At 55.1% G+C, this 20,345-nt stretch overlaps 8 protein-coding genes across 8 annotated transcripts; 4 read left to right on the forward strand and 4 right to left on the reverse strand.

The window, feature by feature from the left end:
* Positions 1-749: 749 nt before the first annotated feature.
* Positions 750-1,280, reverse strand: IWZ02DRAFT_494516 (phosphatase inhibitor-domain-containing protein; the record flags this gene model as incomplete). Its single annotated transcript, XM_066770029.1, has 2 exons — positions 750-1,021; positions 1,073-1,280. 2 exons carry the CDS (start codon positions 1,278-1,280, stop codon positions 750-752), a joined length of 480 nt encoding a protein of 159 aa, XP_066618601.1.
* Positions 1,281-2,404: 1,124 nt separating this feature from the next.
* Positions 2,405-6,921, forward strand: IWZ02DRAFT_463638 (CRM1 C terminal-domain-containing protein). Its single transcript, XM_066768366.1, has 8 exons — positions 2,405-2,895; positions 2,956-2,985; positions 3,040-3,112; positions 3,161-3,232; positions 3,292-4,785; positions 4,833-5,533; positions 5,625-6,175; positions 6,224-6,921. Exons 1-8 carry the CDS (start codon positions 2,827-2,829, stop codon positions 6,459-6,461), a joined length of 3,228 nt encoding a protein of 1,075 aa, XP_066618602.1. The 5' UTR covers positions 2,405-2,826; the 3' UTR covers positions 6,462-6,921.
* A 15-nt stretch (positions 6,922-6,936) lies between these two features.
* IWZ02DRAFT_106927 (putative methyltransferase-domain-containing protein) lies at positions 6,937-8,353 on the forward strand. Its single transcript, XM_066761334.1, has 3 exons — positions 6,937-7,439; positions 7,552-8,043; positions 8,094-8,353. Exons 1-3 carry the CDS (start codon positions 7,120-7,122, stop codon positions 8,128-8,130), a joined length of 849 nt encoding a protein of 282 aa, XP_066618603.1. The 5' UTR covers positions 6,937-7,119; the 3' UTR covers positions 8,131-8,353.
* A 108-nt stretch (positions 8,354-8,461) lies between these two features.
* Positions 8,462-10,018, forward strand: IWZ02DRAFT_409796 (fatty acid desaturase-domain-containing protein). The gene is made up of 3 exons (XM_066765705.1): positions 8,462-8,716; positions 8,775-9,053; positions 9,104-10,018. Exons 1-3 carry the CDS (start codon positions 8,573-8,575, stop codon positions 9,836-9,838), a joined length of 1,158 nt encoding a protein of 385 aa, XP_066618604.1. The 5' UTR covers positions 8,462-8,572; the 3' UTR covers positions 9,839-10,018.
* Positions 10,019-11,606, reverse strand: IWZ02DRAFT_463646 (uncharacterized protein). The gene is made up of 2 exons (XM_066768367.1): positions 10,771-11,606; positions 10,019-10,321 (listed from the first exon to the last, which is right to left on the reverse strand). Exons 1-2 carry the CDS (start codon positions 11,163-11,165, stop codon positions 10,063-10,065), a joined length of 654 nt encoding a protein of 217 aa, XP_066618605.1. The 5' UTR covers positions 11,166-11,606; the 3' UTR covers positions 10,019-10,062.
* Positions 11,607-11,751: 145 nt separating this feature from the next.
* Positions 11,752-13,746, reverse strand: IWZ02DRAFT_510112 (G-patch DNA repair protein; the record flags this gene model as incomplete). The annotated part of the gene is made up of 4 exons (XM_066770494.1): positions 11,752-12,167; positions 12,222-12,964; positions 13,014-13,484; positions 13,569-13,746. The coding sequence occupies 4 exons, from the start codon at positions 13,744-13,746 to the stop codon at positions 11,925-11,927; spliced, it is 1,635 nt and encodes a 544-aa protein (XP_066618606.1). The 3' UTR covers positions 11,752-11,924.
* A 199-nt stretch (positions 13,747-13,945) lies between these two features.
* Positions 13,946-15,952, forward strand: IWZ02DRAFT_106891 (uncharacterized protein). Its single transcript, XM_066761333.1, has 2 exons — positions 13,946-14,612; positions 14,662-15,952. Exons 1-2 carry the CDS (start codon positions 14,042-14,044, stop codon positions 15,636-15,638), a joined length of 1,548 nt encoding a protein of 515 aa, XP_066618607.1. The 5' UTR covers positions 13,946-14,041; the 3' UTR covers positions 15,639-15,952.
* Positions 15,953-17,573: 1,621 nt separating this feature from the next.
* Positions 17,574-19,761, reverse strand: IWZ02DRAFT_385797 (acyl-CoA oxidase; the record flags this gene model as incomplete). Its single annotated transcript, XM_066765427.1, has 3 exons — positions 17,574-18,927; positions 18,976-19,349; positions 19,399-19,761. 3 exons carry the CDS (start codon positions 19,759-19,761, stop codon positions 17,574-17,576), a joined length of 2,091 nt encoding a protein of 696 aa, XP_066618608.1.
* Between the last annotated feature and the right edge of the window lie 584 nt (positions 19,762-20,345).

Here is a 20,345-nt window from a genome sequence, read left to right on the forward strand (position 1 = left end):
GTTTGGCAAAGGCTCCGGGAAAGCGTTGGGACAATCGTTTTCCCGAGGGGTTGTCCTTGATAGGAAAGCCAACCATGGATACTTGGAATATGCTGTAATCAACTTTGCATCATGTGGTCCCAGACTTTATGAGATCACATGGAGGGAACACAGGAGCGCATCGTGTCTCCAAATATCATGAGCACCACCCCATTGATCGCGATCGGCCAGCACTTCAACACATCAATGGGGACGAGAAGATCAAGAGAACGTGCCTCAGGGAAAAAGAAACAGACGACAAAATGAATGCTGCATACCTGATATTCTGCCAAAATGATCTTTCGACTCGGAGTACGCTTGGGGTGGAGGAGCGGCCATACCTTGGGCCACGTCCTGTAGTCAGGCAAGCATGTGAATCGTCAACAGCACGCCTCTCTCTGTTCCAGTTGAGCGGTTCGAATTGGAAAGGGCTGGGTGTTAACGAAACATTGATAAGTAATGCAACTGAATTTTCAAGGACAGGTCAGAGGCCCCGTTTTCAAGGTAAGGGATGCAGAGAACTTCTGCTAGAATGGATCCCCCGGGATCGTGTTCCAATGAGCGGCTTCAGTCAAGGCCTACGCCGTACCTTCGCAATAGAGAAGCCAACCGTAGAACCGTGGGGCTCGCCATAAACACCGTCGCTGCAATGCTCCTATTCCCGAATAAACGCCGTGTGAAATATGCAAATTCGTTTGGACAAGATTCAGAGTTTCTGCTGGCAGGGCAATCTAGTTGCTGCTGTCCTTGTCCTTGTTGTAGTTGGGCATCTTCTCGTAGGCATTGGGGCTGCGCTTCCTGGTGCGAGCCTTGCCCTTCTTGGGGCCGCAGCTACCTTCGGCATGGTCGTGAGAGTGAGGGCGGCCGCGCCCGCCGCTGTTCCGCGTTGGTCGAGCAGTGCTGTTGTCAGGTTCGCTGTCGGAGTCGCTCTCGGAAGACGAATCGTCGGAGGACTCGTCGGATGATTCTCCAAACTCGCGTTGCTTGTGGTAGATGCAACAGACTGAACAGGGTTAGCTAGTCGTTTTAGAAGCTGGAAGAAAGGGTTCCATACCTTTGGAAGACTTCTTGCCCATTCCCTCGTTGTCGATAACGTCATCAGCCCACTGAATGTGGCGGCGCTGGGTCGTGTCTGGGCGCAAACGGAGAGTGCCCGAGGGCAGATTCAACGGGGTGGAACGACCCGACTCGGTGACAACGCTGCTCCCAGCAGGGCGTGTCTCTTGTGTGCGCATGGCGGAGTTGTTGGGCGCCGAAGACATGGTCGTGTAAGGTGAGACAGGGAGAGCTGGAGAGCTGGACTGGATTGCGGCGGCGGGCACGAGGGGGAGGATATGCGAAGCGGGACGTCGCGGAGAATACCGGTGAGAGTGGGGCTGTAGGGAGCAGCGCGGATGGGGCGGGGCGGCGGCGTATGGTGGAGGATCGGGGCCCTTATGTAGCGCTTTGTTGTTGGAGAGCACGCGGTGTAGTTGGAGGTGGAAGGCTACCTTAGGGCCGAGGACTGGGAGCCCCGCCTTACCGCCTCTGGCTGGGCACCTCACGTCTTTGCTGTGGCGCGACGTCATTGCACCCTGTGGAAATTGGCTGATGGGAGCATCCATCGTGAACGTTATTTGGAGAAGCTTGTTTGTTCGGAGTCACGCACAGCATGACTTCATCTTCATTCATCCTGCGCGTACTGTACAACCAGAGGTGTTCGCCAAGATGCCATCCACGAGTCCGTCACGGCGCTGCCAAAGTGCAACATGATTGATCAACTGTTGGTCGATATCGCCGTTGAAACAAACGCATCGATAGTGGTGAATTGTGGTCTGGGCACTAGGGCGGCCGCCGCAATGCTTGACCAGACGGCTGGCGAGGGTTCGTGCGAGTAGCTACAAGGGGCTTGGATGCCGCAGCCAGTCGGCAGAAAATCTCCCGATCCTGATGCGATGGTCGACGACAATAGATGAATGTCCACCTGGCTTCGCAGCTCGTAGTGCTAAAGTATTCAACGGCTACCTAGCAGCTCCCTAGCCTCCAACGAATGCTCCCTGGGGGCAGCCTCAACGCCAGAAGTTGGCGACTTTTCTGTACGCGCTGTGCTGGCGTTTGTCCATCAAGATGAGCAGTAATCGGCTGAAGAATTGAGGAAATGAGGCAGACCAGACAGCTTCGGGATTAGTATCTGGTCGTCACTGGCTGTGCCGTGCAGCTGCACGATGTCGCTTGTCGAGGAGTGGCGGCCACGTCGATGGTGATGGAACGCGCAGGTGGTGACGAGAGGCAGTTATTGGTAGACGAAAGTCGAGAGTGGAGCTCTGGTGGTGCTTGGGCTCTTGTTGACTAAGCGTCGACCCGGCTCGTGACCGCCCGCGTCCCGGGTCCGGCAGTCTCGAGGTGTGCGGTGGTGGTCGGGTCCGGTACCCTCAACTCTGGACTGCCCGTCTGTCTCTGTCTCTGTCTCTGTCTCTGTTTCTGTCTCTGTCTCTGCCCCCGTCTCCATCTGCCCCGACCCTAAATCTTTTTCCGCGCGTCCTGGCTGCAAACCCAGTACATCGAGACGCTCCGTCAACCACCTCGTCCCCCTCGCGTCTTCTCCCCATCGCGCCTATCCTCGAGACCTGCGCGGATCCTGCACGCTGCTTGCGCCCGCCGCGAACCTTGCCCCGCCATCGCGCTTCCGCGTGCAAACGCCAACCTCCACCAGCACACACCTCTGCGCATGAACTCGACTCCCAGGCATTGAGCGCGCACACCCTGTCGAGTCTACTTGCATACATTCGCCGCCGCCTTTGAGCAGCCCCGACCAGTCCAGCTCTGAGCATGTCCATGCCTACCATCGAAGAGCTGGACGCCACTGTCCGCGCCTTTTACGAAGGCAGAGGCGACACTGCAAGTTTGCCCCCCCCTCGACTTGACCTGCTCCGCTGGCTGACTCGACCCCTCAAACAGCATAAGCAAGCTCAAGTCTCGTTGAACCAGGTATGCACCGCCTCTTACCAAATCCTTTTCGAGCCTGACCTGACTGCTCCACAGTTCAAAGAGAATCCAGATGCATGGCTCCTCGTCGATAAGATATTACAGGATGCTGCATACCCTCAGACCAAGTGCAAGTATCCCCCATACCTGTCTAGCACTTCGCCGCTGACTTGAACAGACCTGGGACTCCAGGTTTTGGACAGCGTCATCTTGACGAGGTGGAAAGTGCTGCCTCGAGACCAATGTCAAGGTTTGCGACAACTCCCAAGTCACAATTGTCCGTCTCGATTTGCTGAACCACAATCGCAGGTATTCGCAACTTCGTCGTCAATTTCATTATCCAGACATCGAGCACCGAGGAGAGCCTCAGGACCAACCGCACCCTGCTCAACAAGCTCAACCTCGTCCTGGTCTCCATCTTGAAGCAGGAATGGCCCCACAACTGGCCCACGTTCATCAACGAAATTATCTCTTCGTGCCACAGCAGTCTCCCCATTTGCGAAAACAACATGGCCATCTTGCGCCTGCTGTCTGAAGAAGTTTTTGACTTTTCTGCCGATCAAATGACATCGACCAAGACAAAAGAGCTCAAGCAGAGCATGTGCGACGAGTTCACGTCCATTTACCAGCTTTGCTCTGAGGTCCTCAGGACTGCCGAGCAAGCAAGCCTCATCAAGGCCACCTTGGAAACTCTGTTGCGCTTCCTGAACTGGATCCCCCTCGGCTACATTTTCGAGACGCCCCCTAGCGGCGTCAGCTTGATCGAGACCCTGCGAAGTAGATTCCTCGAGGTTCCAGAGTTCCGGAACATTACTCTCAAGTGTTTGACTGAGATTGCCAGTTTGCACACCGAGCCAGCCTACAACGAGAAGCTGGTCCAGATGTTTACAGACACTCTGACGGAAATCTCTAAAATCATCCCGCTTACCCTCGACCTCAAGACTACCTATGCAAACAGCAACGGCAGAGACCAGGAGTTTGTGCAAAATTTGGCGCTATTCCTTACCAATTTCTTCTCCATGCACCTCAGCCTCATCGAAAACCTTCCGAATCGCGATTTCCTCACGCACGGCCACTTTTACCTCATTCGCATCAGTCAGATAGAAGACCGCGAGATTTTCAAAATCTGCCTCGAGTACTGGACCAAGCTTGTGTCGGAGCTGTACGACGAGATGCAGCAGCTGCCCATTGGCGACATCAACCCGCTCATCAACATGGGTCTCGGCGGACTCGCCAATGGTGGTGCTCGCGACCCCAATCTCCTCGCAAACTACCCCCTGCGCAAGCACAAGTATGCCGAGGTCCTTACCAACCTGCGCACGGTCATGATTGAGAAGATGGTGAGGCCCGAAGAAGTCTTGATCGTGGAGAATGACGAGGGAGAAATTGTTCGTGAATTCGTCAAGGAGTCGGACACCATCCAGCTGTACAAGTCGACGAGAGAGTGCCTCGTCTTCTTGACACACTTGGACGTCAACGACACGGAGAATATCATGACGGAAAAGCTCGCCCGCCAAGTCGACGGCAGCGAATGGTCATGGGCAAACTGCAACACGCTTTGCTGGGCCATTGGCTCCATCTCTGGTGCCATGAATGAGGAGACGGAGAAGAGATTCCTCGTCACGGTCATCAAGGACTTGTTGGGCTTGACGGAGATGAAGCGCGGCAAGGACAACAAGGCCGTGGTTGCCTCAAACATCATGTACATTGTTGGCCAGTACCCGCGCTTCCTCAAGGCTCACTGGAAATTCCTTAAGACTGTCGTCAACAAGCTCTTCGAGTTTATGCACGAGACTCACGAAGGCAAGTTTTATCTGAATCAAGTTGTACAATCTGCTAACGACAAACAGGCGTTCAGGACATGGCTTGCGATACGTTTATCAAGATTGCCAACAAGTGCAGAAGGCATTTTGTTGCTCTGCAACCTGGTGAGACGGAGCCTTTTATCGACGAGATTGTCCGTAATCTGCGCAAAACCACGTGCGACCTGAACCCCCAACAGATTCACACCTTTTACGAGGCTTGCGGCTACATGATCAGCGCACAGGGTCAAAAATCGATCCAGGAGCGCCTGATCCAGGAGCTGATGGCTCTTCCCAACACCGCCTGGGAGCAAATCATCCAGCAGGCCAACCAGGACCCCAGCATCCTCGAGGACGCCGACACTATCAAGATTATTGGAAACATCATGAAGACCAACGTCGCCGCCTGCAGTTCGATTGGCAGCTACTTTTACCCCCAAATTGGCCGCATCTACATGGACATGCTGTTGATGTACAGGGCTTCCAGTAACCTCATCGACGCCGCGGTTCAGCGTGACGGCAACATTGCAACCAAGATGCCGAGAGTGCGCGGTCTCCGCACCATCAAAAAGGAGATTCTCAAGCTCATCAACACCTATGTGGAGCGGGCGGACGACCTTGAGATGGTCCACAACACGTTGGTTCCCGGTCTTCTCGAGGCCGTCCTCCTCGACTATAAGCGCAACGTCCCTGACGCGCGAGAGGCTGAAGTTTTGAACGTCATGACGACCATCATCAACAAGCTACATGTACGTTGGCGGCCCAATCTCAGCAAATACATGCAAATCCATGTACTTGAAGCCCCGTGGAAATCCGATATTGAAGCTGACTTTTGAGCAGGGCATGATGGAAGACCAAATCATGAACATCATGGACGCCGTCTTTGAGTGCACGCTCGACATGATCAACAAGGACTTTTCCGAGTACCCCGACCACCGTGTGGAGTTCTTCAAGCTCCTCCGCACCATCAACCTGCGCTGTTTCCCTGCTCTCCTCAAGCTCGACGCCCGGACGTTCAAGTTTGTCATTGACTCTTGCATGTGGGCAAGCAAGCACGACAACCGCGAAGTTGAAGGCGCAGGCTTGATGATGTGCATTGAGCTCATCACCAACATGTCGGAGACCGACCCGCAGACCTGCAACGCCTTTTTCCAGAGCTTTTACACGACTATCCTGCAAGACGTCTTCTTCGTGCTCACTGACAGCGACCACAAGGCGGGATTCAAGCAGCAGTCGGCGCTCCTTTCCAGGCTCTTTTGGCTCGTTGAGACGGGCAAGATTCAAGGCCCCATATACACTCCCGACATGGCACCAGCCGGCACCTCGAATCGGGATTTCTTGAAGAACTTTGTCGGCAACCTCCTGGCAAACGCTTTCCCGAATCTCCAAACGTAAGTTTCGTTAAACCACGCTTGCAGGATGAAGCTAACAAAGCACAGTATCCAAATCTCAAACTTCATCGACGGCCTCCTTGCCAACAACGGCGACCTCACGCGGTTCAAGCTCATTCTCCGCGACTTCCTCGTCTCGCTCAAGGAGTTTTCTGGCGACAATGCCGAGCTGTTTGCAGAGGAGCGCGAGCAGGCAGCCAAGGCTGCCAGGGACCAGGAGCGTGAGCGTGCCAGCAAGGTTGGCGGTCTGCTGAAGCCGTCGGAGCTCGACGACGACGAGCTCTGAATCGACCAAGAGTTGGAGACGGGAGTAGCTCTTGGATCGCGGTTGGCGACATGGAAAGGTGGGATTGCCGGCTCCAAAATCAGGCGCGGCAGTTCCAGCCTGGACGGATGGGACATTTACGGCCTGTAAAGCGGAGCGTAGCGAGAAGAGACGCCTTTTTCAGCAGCGGCGCAGGCGTCTGGCGAGGTTTTGCGTGTGTGTTCATTTCTCAGCGAAATGGAAGGATACCAGCTCTCCCCTTTTGTTCATTCCATAAAATCCACAAGTAAACATAGCGAGGCGAAGGGGGCCGGCGAGCGCGTCTGAGAGGGCAAAAGCAATGTAGGTATGACTGACTAGTTGGAATCAGACTTTGATGAAAGGAGAAAAAAATCAAGAGTCATAGGCCGAGTCTCGATTCCAGTGTAGGAAGTCTTACAGATGATATTGTGTAGCATGGCAATTAATCGGCCTTTGAAAATGGTGGTTTGCATCATTATGTTGCGAATGCATCGATACTTGGATTTCCTCATCCGGCGCCCGCCAATGACAGCTCCATATCGATAAGAAATTCCACGAGAGCGTGGAGGGCCAGCCCTACCTACCACGACCTCTTCCAAACACCCTCCACGATCCCTTGGACGCACACTAGCATCCGAAACGGCCCACACAAACAACCATGTCGACTTCACCAAGGAAAACGGCCCCCGCAGCCGTTGCCGCAGCTGCAGCCGCACCATCCCCGACCCCGCTCGCGTCTTCGATCGAGGAAGATCCCTTCCTGGCGTCGTTTGGCGAAGACCTCGTCTCACTGCCCGAATACAAGGCCGCCGGCACGTCGAAGCTGGATTTCGACGGCCTGCTTGCGCATCGACCGCTCGAGCTTCATGAAGATCTGAAGGGCGGCTGTGGCGGACAGCTTTGGCCGGCGGGCATGGTGCTGTCGAGATATTTGCTGAGGAAGTACAAGGATAGTGACGGGCTGGTTGGCAAGTCGATGTTTGTACGCCCACCCGTCTGTCTGCTGCTGCTGCTTCCCGGAGCGAGCGCGCCGTGTGTCGCGCATGCGAGGAGCATGGCATTGCTAACGCGAGCCGCTTCTGGCAAACAGAGTCGAGCTGGGCGCGGGAGGCGGACTGGTCGGACTGGCCGTCGCGCTGGGATGTAGACTGCACCAGGGCGAAGGTAGCGAAACCGTCAACGAGAAGCCCGAATACAATGCGACCAACACGCAAACGTCGCCGCTGTACATTACCGACCAGTTGCCCATGTTTGACCTCATGGTGCAAAACATGGCGCTCAATGGCCTCGAGGCGCGCGTCAAGCCCGTCATTTTCGACTGGGGCGCCGCGCCGCCCGCTGAGATCCCGTTGCCCCCGGACGTCATCCTCGCCGCCGACTGCGTGTACTTTGAACCGGCTTTCCCGCTGCTATTACAGACGCTGGAGGATTTGGTGCGAGAGAATACGGTGTGCTGGTTCTGCTTCAAGAAGAGAAGGCGCGCGGACATGCATTTTGTCAAGGACTTGAAGAAGAGGTTTTGCGTCGAGAGAGTGGAGGATGATCCGGACAAAGAGGTCTATGGGAGGGAGAACATCTTTTTGTGAGTTGGTCCTTTGATGTCATTGAGGGAATGTGCTGACATTGGAATAGGCTGAAGGTCACGAAGAAGAGGGCAGGTGCTGCATGAAGAATTGGACAATTAGATGTGGTTTCAAATCGCAAAAGAGCCATTGGTCGCATAGACCCGGAGATTAAGAGGGTCGTGGACTTGGAGGCGTTGTTCAGTTTACGAGCATTGGAACGTGTAACGAATGGTAGAATATACTTCTTTCGAACTGAAGAATTCTGCGCCGGACCCCGCGGCCATTGGAACAGCAGAGGCACTGGAATGCCTCGCCTGAGGTCTCCAGATTCCACCGCCACGGCGGTTTGACATTGCCACCAAGCTTCGGGGCGCAGTCAAGCTCGACCCTACCCATGGTCTGTTTCAGGGTCCATGCCTGGTGTTCCCAGCCTGATTCTTATCGATACGTGTTGCAGCGTGGCCACCAGCCCAAATCTCCACTTGGATTCAACTTCATCCCTCCGCAACTCGACGCCGCCGCTCCTTTCCCTCCATTCCCTGGGCCATGATGCAGACGACGACGACGACGACGACTGCCACCGTGGACCGCGCTTCGGCCCAGAAGCCCGACCACAATGACTTCTTTTGGACTTACACCGAAGAGCCACACCGCACCCGGCGCATGGCAATTATCAAGGCGCATCCAGAGGTATTTGCACTTTTTGTCCTGGATAGACCACGGACGAATACTTACCCTTGTCACGTAGGTCACCAAGCTCTGCGGGCCAGAGCCGCTGACCAAATACGTCGTCGCTGGTGTCGTCGCAACCCAAGTCGCCTGTGCATACCTTCTCCGCAACACGCCCGTTTTCTCGTTGCCTTTCTTCCTCACGGCATACATAGTTGGAGCCACGGCAAACCAAAACATTTTCCTGGCTATCCATGAAATCTCACACAATCTGGCCTTCAAGTCGCCCATGGCGAATCGGCTGTTTGCTGTCTTTGCAAACCTCCCAATTGGCATTCCTTACAGCGCGTCGTTTAGGGTACGTAGACTCGCAGTTTTCGACCAGAGCATGATGCTAATATCAAAAAGCCGTACCACCTGACGCACCACAAGTCGCTCGGCGTCGACGGCCTCGACACCGACCTCCCCACTGCCTTCGAAGCTATGTTCCTCGACTCGGTACTAGGCAAAGCCTTCTTCGCCACCTTCCAGATCCTCTTCTACGCACTGCGTCCCATGTTCATCTACCAGCTCCCCATCTCGCGGATTCATCTCTTCAATATCGTTGCGCAAGTCTTCTTCGACTACGTGCTCATCAAGACGTGCGGCGCCAACGCCGTCTGGTACCTGATTATGTCGTCCTTCCTCGCCGGCTCGCTGCACCCCTGCGCCGGCCACTTCATCGCCGAACACTACGTCTTTGAGAAGCAGCCGCAGGGCGCCAAAGATCCGGCACTCGCGGCGGCCGGCAAGCTCGCTCCCGTCCCCGAGACGTTCAGCTACTACGGTCCCCTCAACTTCGTCACGTACAATGTCGGCTTGCACAACGAGCACCACGACTTCCCCGCCGTCCCATGGACGCGCCTGTGGGAGCTGAACCGCATTGCAAAAGAGTTTTACGACCCCCTGCCCCAGCACCGCTCCTGGGTCGGCGTCATCTGGCAGTTTGTCTGGGACAAGGAGGTTGGCATGTTTTGCCGCGTCAAGAGGGAGCAGGGCGGGCGGAAGGTCGGCGCGGGCGATGCGCCGCAGGCCAAGATTGCGGCGTGGAAGGAAGAAGAGCTGGGTGCTAATGAGGGGCAAAGCATTCCTGGCGTCAAATAATGGGATGTACATTGGGTATCGGATGCATTTTACGAGTATGGAATTGGATAGGTGGGTGGGTGGGCGGATTGGCATGAGGCATGACTGTATATTCCACATCACTCACACTTGCATGTATGTATGACAGCACGACCAACCAACAAAAAAGACTTTCTCCCCTCTTTCGCTCCCCTTCCCCGCCAAACTCCACCCCATCCCATCCCCTCATCTCCCTACCTCCCTACCTACCGCCTAAACGCACTCTTAAAAGCCCAACACTGCAACCTCTCCATATCCCACACGCCCTCGCACGCATACACGTCACCACTCAACAACCTCCGCACCTCCTCCTCGCTGCTCGCCCACACGACCGCCGCGCTGCCCTGCATCGGCAGCGGCACGCCCGCCTCGTTGCGCGCGTCGTGCGGCGCTCTCTCCAGAAGCGCGCCGGCTACGAGCCAGAAGTCGGATGGGTAGGCGGTCGGGATGGCGGCGAGGTGGGAACTGTGGGGTGTAGGTTAGTGGAGGAGGAATGGGTGGGGTGAGTGGGTTCGGAGGAGAATGGAAGGAATGGAAAAGGAAAGGGAAATGAAGGAGGACTGTTTGTGGTAGGAAGGAGAGGGGGACGTAGGGAAGGGAAGATTCGGTGCAGAGTACATGTACGCCGGGGTCTCTGTCCTCTAACTCTTTTTTTTTTTTTTTTTTTTTTCTCACGCACAGCAACGCGCTGTATCCCCCGTTGCCCCATATAAATCGCTTTCAAAACGAAAAGAGCCAGCTTCCATCGCCCAGTCACAAACAACTCTTCTGACATGAACACCCAGCACACAATTCATGCACGTGTCATTCGCACCCAGGCAGAGATGGGGCGACGTGGGCAAGGAAAGCAGCAAAGACAAAATCAAAAATCCGAGAAAATCAAGGAAGCCGAAGATGAAATGGGATGCACTTACTCCCTCACACTAACGCGCTTCTCCAGCACGCCCGGCTTATCGGGCAAAATGACGACCCATTCGCACTTGGGCTGTTGTTCCTGAGCGGCAGCAGAAGCCATGGTGGTTTCGCTTTCTGCTGCTCGTTGCGTAGAAGACGAAAACCGTCGAAAGCTCGTTCCAAGAGGACGGGAAGGAGATGATGTTACTGTCGCTGTCGCTGCACGGGGAGAGAAGGAGGCCGAGGTAGTGGTGTTGAACAAGACCCCGGGTCCGGGTCCGAGTCCGAGTCCGAGTCCGAGTGCCGGTGCGTGGGAGGTGGAAGATGAGGACAGCAGGTGGCGGATCTGAAAGCTCCTCGTCGAAGTCGAGGCGCGCAGGGTGCTTGAGAAGGGCAGAGGAGGCAATGGTGGCATTGGTAGAGCGCAGACCAATTAAAGCTATTTATGCTGTTTGGCGATCTGGATGATGTGGTGGGCCGCGTTCTTCTCGGGATGCGGTGCCGGTGAGTGTTCAGGTGGGTGGCTGCGTCGATGGATGTACCTCGGCCGCCACGACTGGCTGAGAGAGGGTCCAGTGTAGAGCCATTCCCACTACTACTTGTACACTAGGTACGCGGCAGCAGACTTTACGTGAGATTGGCTTGCCTACCATATCTAGTTTGCGAGATGCTGGGCAGAAAGAGCGAAACGCCTAGGAGCGAGCGAAGATATACTTGTTTATGTAGACAGCAATACCCAAGGGTGGCAATCAGCTTCATGCCATGTCATCGACAGAGGATACCCCACTGCCGCACCGCGTCAGCTCCTAAGGCTAGCCATTTGCAATGATTGAACGAGAAGACGTTAAGTCAAGGAAATTGAAATGGGCTTGGAAAGGATTTGATGTAAGAGTTTCTTTTTGTCTACCATCCAAGCTCTACAGCTATCGCGAATCCGAATCCTCTTTCCTTGCCCCGAAATGCCAAGCATCTTGTTCCAACGTCATGCAAGAGAAGCAACTTCCGACTAGAGCGACGGCCAAAGGCACAAGTCGATCCATGATGGGTAAGCCATAGCGAATGGGAGCCCATCGGGCCAAGATGAATCGCTTGACCGGACGTGCAGATACTGCTGGAAACCCGAAGGCCGCGACCGAGAACGAAATGAACGTGGCCATGAATGGTGAAGGCCATTTTATTGCCCGCTCTCTTCCTTCTCTATCCTCACCTCGCCCTCCGGCACCACCACTTCAAGATCACCGTTGGCGAATCTGGCCGAGTCGAAATATCGAGCGCTGATCTTGTTGCCGTTGAATATGCGTCCGTCGAGCGCGTTGACCGCACGAAGGGCAGACATTTGGCTGGTGAACTTGATAAACACGGGGATGGTATCCGCTGTCGTGTCCTTGTCGATGCGGACTTGTTCGACGCGGCCGTACTGTTGCTTGTCAGCAAGGCTCCCTGTTGCTCCCTGTTCACTTCAGAAGCTTACCTTGGCACCACACTCCTCCCCAATCTCTTGCACCAGGACACCTTCCTGTAGCTCCTTTTCCACATCCATGCCGTCGACCATATGGAACAGAACAATGACCTCGCTGAGTGCGGGGTACGGGCTGTTTTCCTCCTCCACCTTGACTCTTTTTCCTCCAACGATTTTGCCCATGCCCTTTGGTGCAGCCCATCCACCGCCCTCGGCGTCCGACTTCTTCTTCCGTTTTTGAGCTTGCATTTGCAAAGGCGTAACGATGCCCGTTTCCTTCGCTCCAAGACCCTTGCCTTTCTCCCAACCGTACTTTTGCATCAAGCGTTGGGCAAATCCTTTTTGGCCTGGCGCCCTTGAACGTGGACCATCGCCGTCTTCTGGCGCTGCTTCTGATGCAGGTTCATCTTCGTCCTCATCCATCATCTGATCCATTTCTTCTTCCGTCGCAGGTAAGCCTGCCGGGGCAGGGGGGAGCTCGTAACGAACAGGGGCGCGTGATATAGTTGCTGAAGGCGTGGGTTCCGGGGGTGGAGGTGGTAGTGGAGCGTTTGTGGACTCAGGTTCGTCTTCAACTTCAGGAGGCGGAGGATTGCCAGCCATTCCGCTCAGGCGCATCCGGCGGGTGTATGCGTCCTCGCCAGTTGGTTCGTCAGGAATCTCGGCTGGAGCGGCTGGAACCGGGGGTGGAGGGGGAGGAGCATTGAGACTGGAAGGCGGAGCAAAGTTGAGGCTTTTGGGCGGGGCAAATTGTGCTGCAAGCTGTCAGTGATTGCCATGCCCGAAAAAGGAATGTAGACCAACCATTCATACGCGGCCGCCGACCGTCGTCTTCGCTCGACGAGTAGTCCATGGAGTCAGCCCGCTTGTCGAATCGATGGAGATGCTCTTTCCATTCGTTGATCTCGCGCATTTGCTCCTCGCTGCCTCTGTACTGGCTGTAGTCGTTGGGGCGAGTCGGGTCGTAAATGTCGTCCCAGTTCTGCTCAAACTCTTGCTCTTGCTGCTTCTTCTTCTTCTTTTTCTTCTTGCGACCGCCCCTCTCCCGGTGCTGGGTGGCAGTGTAGAACCCATCCATATCTCCATCATCGGCAGTCCAATCAGCGAATGTGGTCTTGGAGGGCGGGTTGGCGGCAAGCGCAACAACTTTGGGGGCAGCGGGTTTGTTGGAAGGATCAGGTGAGCTTGAGCTTTGGAGTCCAGTGGCGCCAGGCTTCTTTGGTTTCTTCTGCGACGCGAGCTGCGGCCGCTTTGTCGGCTGGAAGCGTAGAGCTGCTGCTCGACGTCAACATTACGCTGCTCACGTCACTATCGGCAGCCTTGAAGGAGTAGACGTCTGGTGCACGCAAGCATAGGTACCTGAGTTGATCTGCTGCTTTTTTGCGGCGGCCTCGTCCTTGGGCGCGTCGTCGCTGCTCGGTTGTTGGGCGTACAAGACGGGCGCGCTCGAGATGGTGCTCGCATTGGACCCGAGCAGATTCGCAAACGAGGATAAGCCTCGCGGCTGGGCGTTTTTGGTGTTGTCTTCCTGCGCCATGGCGAGGCAATGGGGAGTGAGGAGGGACGTCCGGGGTAGATTGCTCTCGCGATGTTGCTGAAGATGGCCGACATCCAAGGCCAGGCTTCCTGGTCTGTGCATCTGGGCGGGCGGAGATCGGAGATAACGCCGTCAGTTGCCTCGAAAGCGACACCTCGATGGCGCAATCGACACACTTCACGTCTCTTGGATCTTCTGGCGAGCGCAGCTTTCTTCCCGTCGTCTTTGATAAAGTCTGTTGCTTCAGGTTGTCGACTACTGCTATTTGCTGTACATACCAGCCTGTTCCTGCGCCATGGCGACGACGCTTTCTACCGCCTTTTCGGCCCAATCGCCATCCACTGCCGTCATCGTGCCCGGCAAGCCTGCTTTGACTGTATCTTACCAGCAACTCAGCCAGGAAATCGCTTCTTTCCAAAGGAAGCTCGCTGCTCTTGGAATCACGCCTCAGGCTGCTGTCTCAATTGCTCTTCCCAACAGCTACGAGTTTATAGTATCGTTTCTGGCCGCATCATGGCAGAGAGCGATTGCTGCGCCGCTCAACCCGGCCTACAAACAGGACGAATTTGAATTCTACATTGACGACCTGAGTTCTGTTGTTGCCCTGGTTCCCAAAGGCCAATTCGCCCAAAACTCACCCGCCGTTAGGGCCGCTCGTAAGTACAACGCTGCTATTGCCGAGTGTTACTGGAACGGCAAAGAGGTTGTCTTGGATGTCAAGGAGACGGGAAAGCTTTCTGGAAAGGGTGGTCAAAAAGTCGAAACTGCTCAACCAGAAGATATTGCCCTCGTCTTGCACACGAGCGGTACTACGGGCAGACCAAAGGCTGTTCCCCTGAGCCACCGCAACTTGACTAGAACCATGAGTATGTTTACGCCAACCTGTGGAGACCCCCCCTGCTCACAGTATCACAGAAAGCATTCAAAAAACCTACCAGCTCAGTGCGCAGGATCGCACCATGTTGGTGATGCCCCTCTTTCATGTTCACGGTCTTTTGGCAGGATTCCTCGCGCCGCTGCACTCTGCTGGCTCGGTCATCGTGCCCCCAAAGTTCTCAGCCTCTGAGTTTTGGCGCGACTTCAACGAGTACAAGGCCACCTGGTACACTGCAGTACCCACGATTCACCAGATTCTTCTCAAGAACCCTCCGCCGAGCCCCAAGCCTAACATTCGCTTCATTCGCTCATGCTCCTCTCCTCTCAGCCCCGAAGTATTCAAGGCTCTAGAGAAGGCGTTTGATGCTCCCGTGTTGGAAGCATATGCCATGACCGAAGCCGCGCATCAGATGACGTCAAACCCGCTGCCTCAAAATGGGCCACGCAAGCCTGGCTCCGTCGGCGTTGGCCAAGGAGTCGAGGTCAAGATTCTTGACCAGGCTGGCTCCGAAGTGCCCCAAGGCAAAGAGGGCGAAATTTGCGTGCGTGGCGAGAACGTCACCAGCGGCTACCTGAACAACCCCGAAGCCAACAAGTCGAGTTTCACCAGCACTGGCTTCTTCCGCACGGGTGACCAGGGCAAGCTGGACAAAGACGGCTACGTCATCATCACCGGCCGCATTAAGGAGCTCATCAACAAAGGCGGCGAGAAAATTTCGCCCATTGAGCTCGACAACGTCCTTGCGCAGCACCCTGCCGTCTCAGAAGCCGTCAGCTTCGCCATTGCTGACGAGATGTACGGCCAGGATGTTGGCGTGGCGGTTGTCTTGAACAGCGGCAAGCAACTGAGTGCCAGCGAGCTCAAGCAGTGGCTGACGGACAAGGTGGCCAAGTTCAAGCTGCCGAAGAAGGTTTTCTTCACTGACATCATGCCCAAGACGGCGACGGGCAAGGTGCAAAGGAGGTTGGTAGCCGAGGCGATGCTGAAGATGGAGAAGCCCAAGGCGAAGCTTTAGAGCGTTCACATATTTCATTGCAGCCATATTCTGGCATACCGACAATGAGAAAGATTCGAAAACTCAATCACATCCCTTGTGTCTTCATGATCTGATCTGAGCCCGATCTACGTACGAATCCTCGCATTGTCAGTAATTTCTTCTTGAATCCCTCGCATCGGCGTCTTCCGCTGTTCGTTTTGCCCCTTGCGTGCTACCGACCGTCCTGACTGCCCCCTGAAGAAAGAGAACGAGGGTGGAGCCCATACCACTCTGTTGGAAATGCGCGACTGGTAAGAGGCCAGATTCGCACTAAGACGCAAGGACGCGAATCGACAATCTTCGTGCTACCATCTGCCCCAGATGCCTTTGCCCTCGCCAAAGCAGCCACTGCTACGACCACTTTGCTGCCGTCTCGCTAGCTTGCCCGAATTGAGGCAGTCCTTTCGGGGCTTCATGCTCGAGAAAATAAGAGATGCGGCGATAGGGAAATCAACAGCCGTCCAGTAATCGCGGCGCAATAAACTCAAGCACACCCGTCCCATCTCGCCATCTCTTCACGACTGGTCATCTCCAAAAATCCCTTCCCGTACCAGAACATCCACAAAAAGGTAAATCAATCACTATGGCTGCAGTCACCGCAGAGCATCAGACTCGAACTCGAACGCAGCATCTCCACTTCTCTCCCCCTCCTATCTGCACCTCCTCCCTGCCTAGCCCTGCCCAGCCCTCTCTGAACAAAGCAAAAAGGAAGCAAAAATAAAGAAGCAAAAGAGGAAAGGGAGAAGGCGACATGCTGTCCAAGTACACCAGTGGCACTTCGAATAGTTTAATATGTATTCTGGGGTTTATAGCAGTAGAAGAGGGGAGTTCCGGGGGGATATGGAGATGGATGGTCGTGGATGGACTTTGCAGCACTGTTTTAGACCTGGACGGCCTGATTCTTGAATGAAGTGTTGAACAGGGTGCTCGGATAGTCGGTGGGAGGGAGAAGAGGGTTGAACTCGGCCGGACGTGGTATTGTACAGTTTTGTGAATCTTTTTAGTGAAAGTGGGGATCAAACTAAGTTTTTTACACAGTTTGCGGAAAAATGAATTCTGTTTGTTGAAAATGCACAGGCCGATCATTTATATTCAGATGAATAGTTCTAATCTCTGTGACATCGAAATGACCAGACAAACAAGTGTTAGGGGTAGGTGGTCGGTGGTGTTGAAGTTTTCTGACCGTCCCAGGTCTGCTCTGCCGCGTTGAGTTGAGCGCTCTGCGGTACATCGCTCCAGGACCTCCACAAACCAAACTTCTCCCGCAGTGTCTCAACCATCGAGTCGAGAGACAAAACCCAACCTATCTGCTGCTCCAGTCTCCAAACCACCAAGCCCCATCACCCTCGTGCGCAGTACACCACACCACGCGATCCTGCCGCCGTCTGCCTTCTCAGCCACTGCGCCAAAACAACCCACGTGCCCCGTAAGGCTGAGACGCGCCCAACTACTAGCACGGTCCCAAAACATTCTCAGCTTTCACATGCCGGAAGGGCTTTTTGGAAGGTTTTTGCAACGGTCCGAATTGCGTTTGTTTTGGGGACGTGGTGATGTAATTGACCGGCGACTGAGAGTTGTTGGCATGTGAAGGTGGGTTCCCTGCCTGCGGCTGATTTTTGCCCGATGGACTGCGGTGCGGCGAAAATACCGAGCAGATTCGCACGGAAGTTTTCGCTGCTAAAGAATTTTTGGTATTGTAGATGGTATGGAGATGAGATGAGAGATCTGTCTACGTAGTTTTAAAGTCTAGATGGTGCAGAAATCTCATGCCAGATGTCTTCGTACAGCTTGCAGATGAATGATAACGCCAGTCCAAATCCAATCGACAATGTCTAACCCGCAAATTCGTATCCAAGACTCCTTTCCCATTCGTTCTTGCGCCAATTGAGTGGCTCCGCTACAAGATATCCAAACTTACAACTTGGCCTTGAAGTCCTTGCTCTTGTCCTCCCTGAAAAGCACCGGGCTGTCCGGGTACGGGTCCACGGTGATGGCGTTGAGCGGGTTGAGCTCGCTGGCGCGGCGGAACATGTCCTCGTACACCTTGCCGTCGTAGCGGCCCAAGCTGCTGTCGAGTTGCCAGTCGGGAAAGTCCCACGAGTCGACCAGGCGCACGGCGTGCGGCCGGATCTCCTTGAGCAGCTTCATGACTGCGCTGGTGCGGCACAGTTGGATCTGTCGCACCGTAACGGCCGCCGATGTGTAGAACTCAGACGCTTCGCTCTCGAGCGTGTGGAGCGAGTAAAGGCGGAACAGCTTGTACATGATCGTGTGGATCTCTGGGTCAAACTCAGGGCGCGCTTGCGCCGAATAGATCGTCTCGTAGAAGCTCTTGACGATGAGGTACTGCGAGTGCGCCTTGCTGAGGCGGTAGAAGTCGACGAGCAGGTCGTTCCAGGGCTTCTTCTGCTCGTCGCGCTGCTTGAGCGCTTCGAAAGTGAGGAAGGCGGTCCGCCATGCAAAGGCAGCGACGATGTCCTCATCTTTTCCAAGGACATCAAAGGCTGCTCCCATATCCGACTTGGAGAGGAAGTTGGCAAGGATGGTTGTCGTGTCATTGGTGGGCTTGTCACCGCGGAGAACGCTGCGGGCGGACTTGAGTAGGTACCGCGCCACCTGCTGCGTCAACATGTAGTTGTCGCCCTCCCACGTGACGTTGGGGAGGTAGTCGGCATACCAGGTGCCGATGCCGCTGAAGCTGCTGTATCCGTGACCACCGCAGGCACGGCGACAGACCTCCAGACCCTCAGCAGCGGTAGAGCTGGCAAGGGACTTGAGACCGCAGGACGTAGCGTGCATATCGGCTAGAATATCACTGCCTGGCTCCGTCTCCTCAGGGCCAGGAGCGCGGTTTCCAGTGCCATTTTTGGGAGCATTGATCTTATCTTGACTCTCCTGGTAAAGCTTCATCATGCCCTGGCCGGTAAAGTGCAGGGCAAAAGTTGCAGCAAGGAGTGTTAGCAGGCGAATTTGCACCATGGTGTAGTTCAACACCTGGTTCTCACCGCGACGGTCCTTCGCGTCGTTGTCCTGGAATTGCCTGCGGACAGCACAATACCTGATGGCAATGGTAACACCACGAGCCAGGACACCACCCGCTTGCATGACGATGTTGCTACGGACCCAAGTCAACGTTCCGTAGACCAAAGCTGGCTTTTCCGGGCGAATGTATTTGTTGGTCTTGGGGTCCACGCAGGAAAATCTGGCAAGCATGTTCTTGTGCGGAACTTTGACCTTGTTGAAGAGGAGGAATCCGTTGTCCATGGTGCTGCAGATAATGTCAGCGGAAATCTGCCAAGCATCGCCATGCACTCACTTGTAACCAAACTTAGGACCAATATCGCCAATGTGGATGTTCGGCAGCGGCTTGTGCGTCTTCATGTCCCTGATGGGAACGATGAATGGATGAGGACCGTACGCCTTGCCTCCAATCACGAGCTGGGCCATGACTACTGCCCAGTTTGCAGTGCGTCCCAAAGATCCAATCCACCATTTTGCCGATGTCAAGTGTGGGGAGTGTAGTGTAAAGGTCTGGTCTTCGGGATTCCAGGTCGCGGTCGTCTCGAGGCCTCGTACGTTTGAACCATGGCCCAGCTCCGTTTGAGCGTAGCATCCCATGTATTCATAGTTGGCGGCCTTTTTGTAGAAGAGTTCTCGTTGCTCGGGCGTCGATTGGTCTCGGAGGGTGACCTGGTTCCGAGTCAACGTCAATCGTCTCGACCGAAGAGGCTGTACATACGAGAAACATGCTCTCGTGCAGAGCGTACGGGGTGGGCTCGCTGATGAGATCATTGGCCACGCGAGAGTCGTCGTCTGTGAAACCGTGTTTCACGGCAAGTTGACGCAGGCGCTTTGCTCTGGCGAGGGCGATCTCAAAACGGTCGACACGGCCATGGTAGTAGTTTGGCGTCTTGTCGAACACTCTTTCTTGCTCCAAAATCTTCAAGCCGCGTTTCTTGCGCTCAATCAAGTCGTTGCCAAAGAGGTACTGGGTGAGCTTGTCCACAGGGATGTTGCTCTGAGCTCGTTCCTGGGCCAAAAGCTCATGGCCTTGGGGACCAGAGGGCTTGAGGGCCTTTACCCAGTCCGGATTCGATGTCATGTCTGTGAATCAGGTCGATGAAAGGGTGACGGAGGAGAATTGCGGCGTGAATGGAGCATGCCTGGTGTCTGTCCAAAGCTAAAGTACGTTCGGCCCTACAACGCCGAATTTGGAGATGCCGAGGTACGATAATGATAAGCGAGGCAACTGATTAGGCACCCGGCCCGGCCATGACCCCCAAAGTTTGTTTTCCAACACGCGCCACGAGAGGACAAAAAAAGTCATGACCTTGTGATTCTGCTTAGCGTTGAGGGATCCGAGCTGTAGCGCATCTTCTGATCGTTGTAGGACACGGCTAAGGAATGGCAAACGCCGCGTGCCCTTGGTTGGGCTTGAAGGGTGCCGACATCGGTGGTGCGTGCGCCTCTGACCCTGCCGCGGCTTTTTGTTGTTCCAGCCAGCCGGCCGAGAGGACTGTGGCGCAGGGCAGCCAGCGACTCCAACGTCCGTCATCGTCGGCTGCAACCTTTGACTTCGTCTGCCAAGTGCTTTTCCCAGTGGACCGACGTTTGAATCTTGGGGTCAGTGTCAAGGACAACCCGCTGACTTCAACTGCAGCTTTCAGACGCGTCAAACGGCAGCCT

Source organism: Phyllosticta citriasiana (genome assembly GCF_038021145.1).
Source record: "Phyllosticta citriasiana strain CBS 120426 chromosome Unknown IWZ02scaffold_17, whole genome shotgun sequence".
NCBI classification, from domain to species: domain Eukaryota; kingdom Fungi; phylum Ascomycota; class Dothideomycetes; order Botryosphaeriales; family Phyllostictaceae; genus Phyllosticta; species Phyllosticta citriasiana.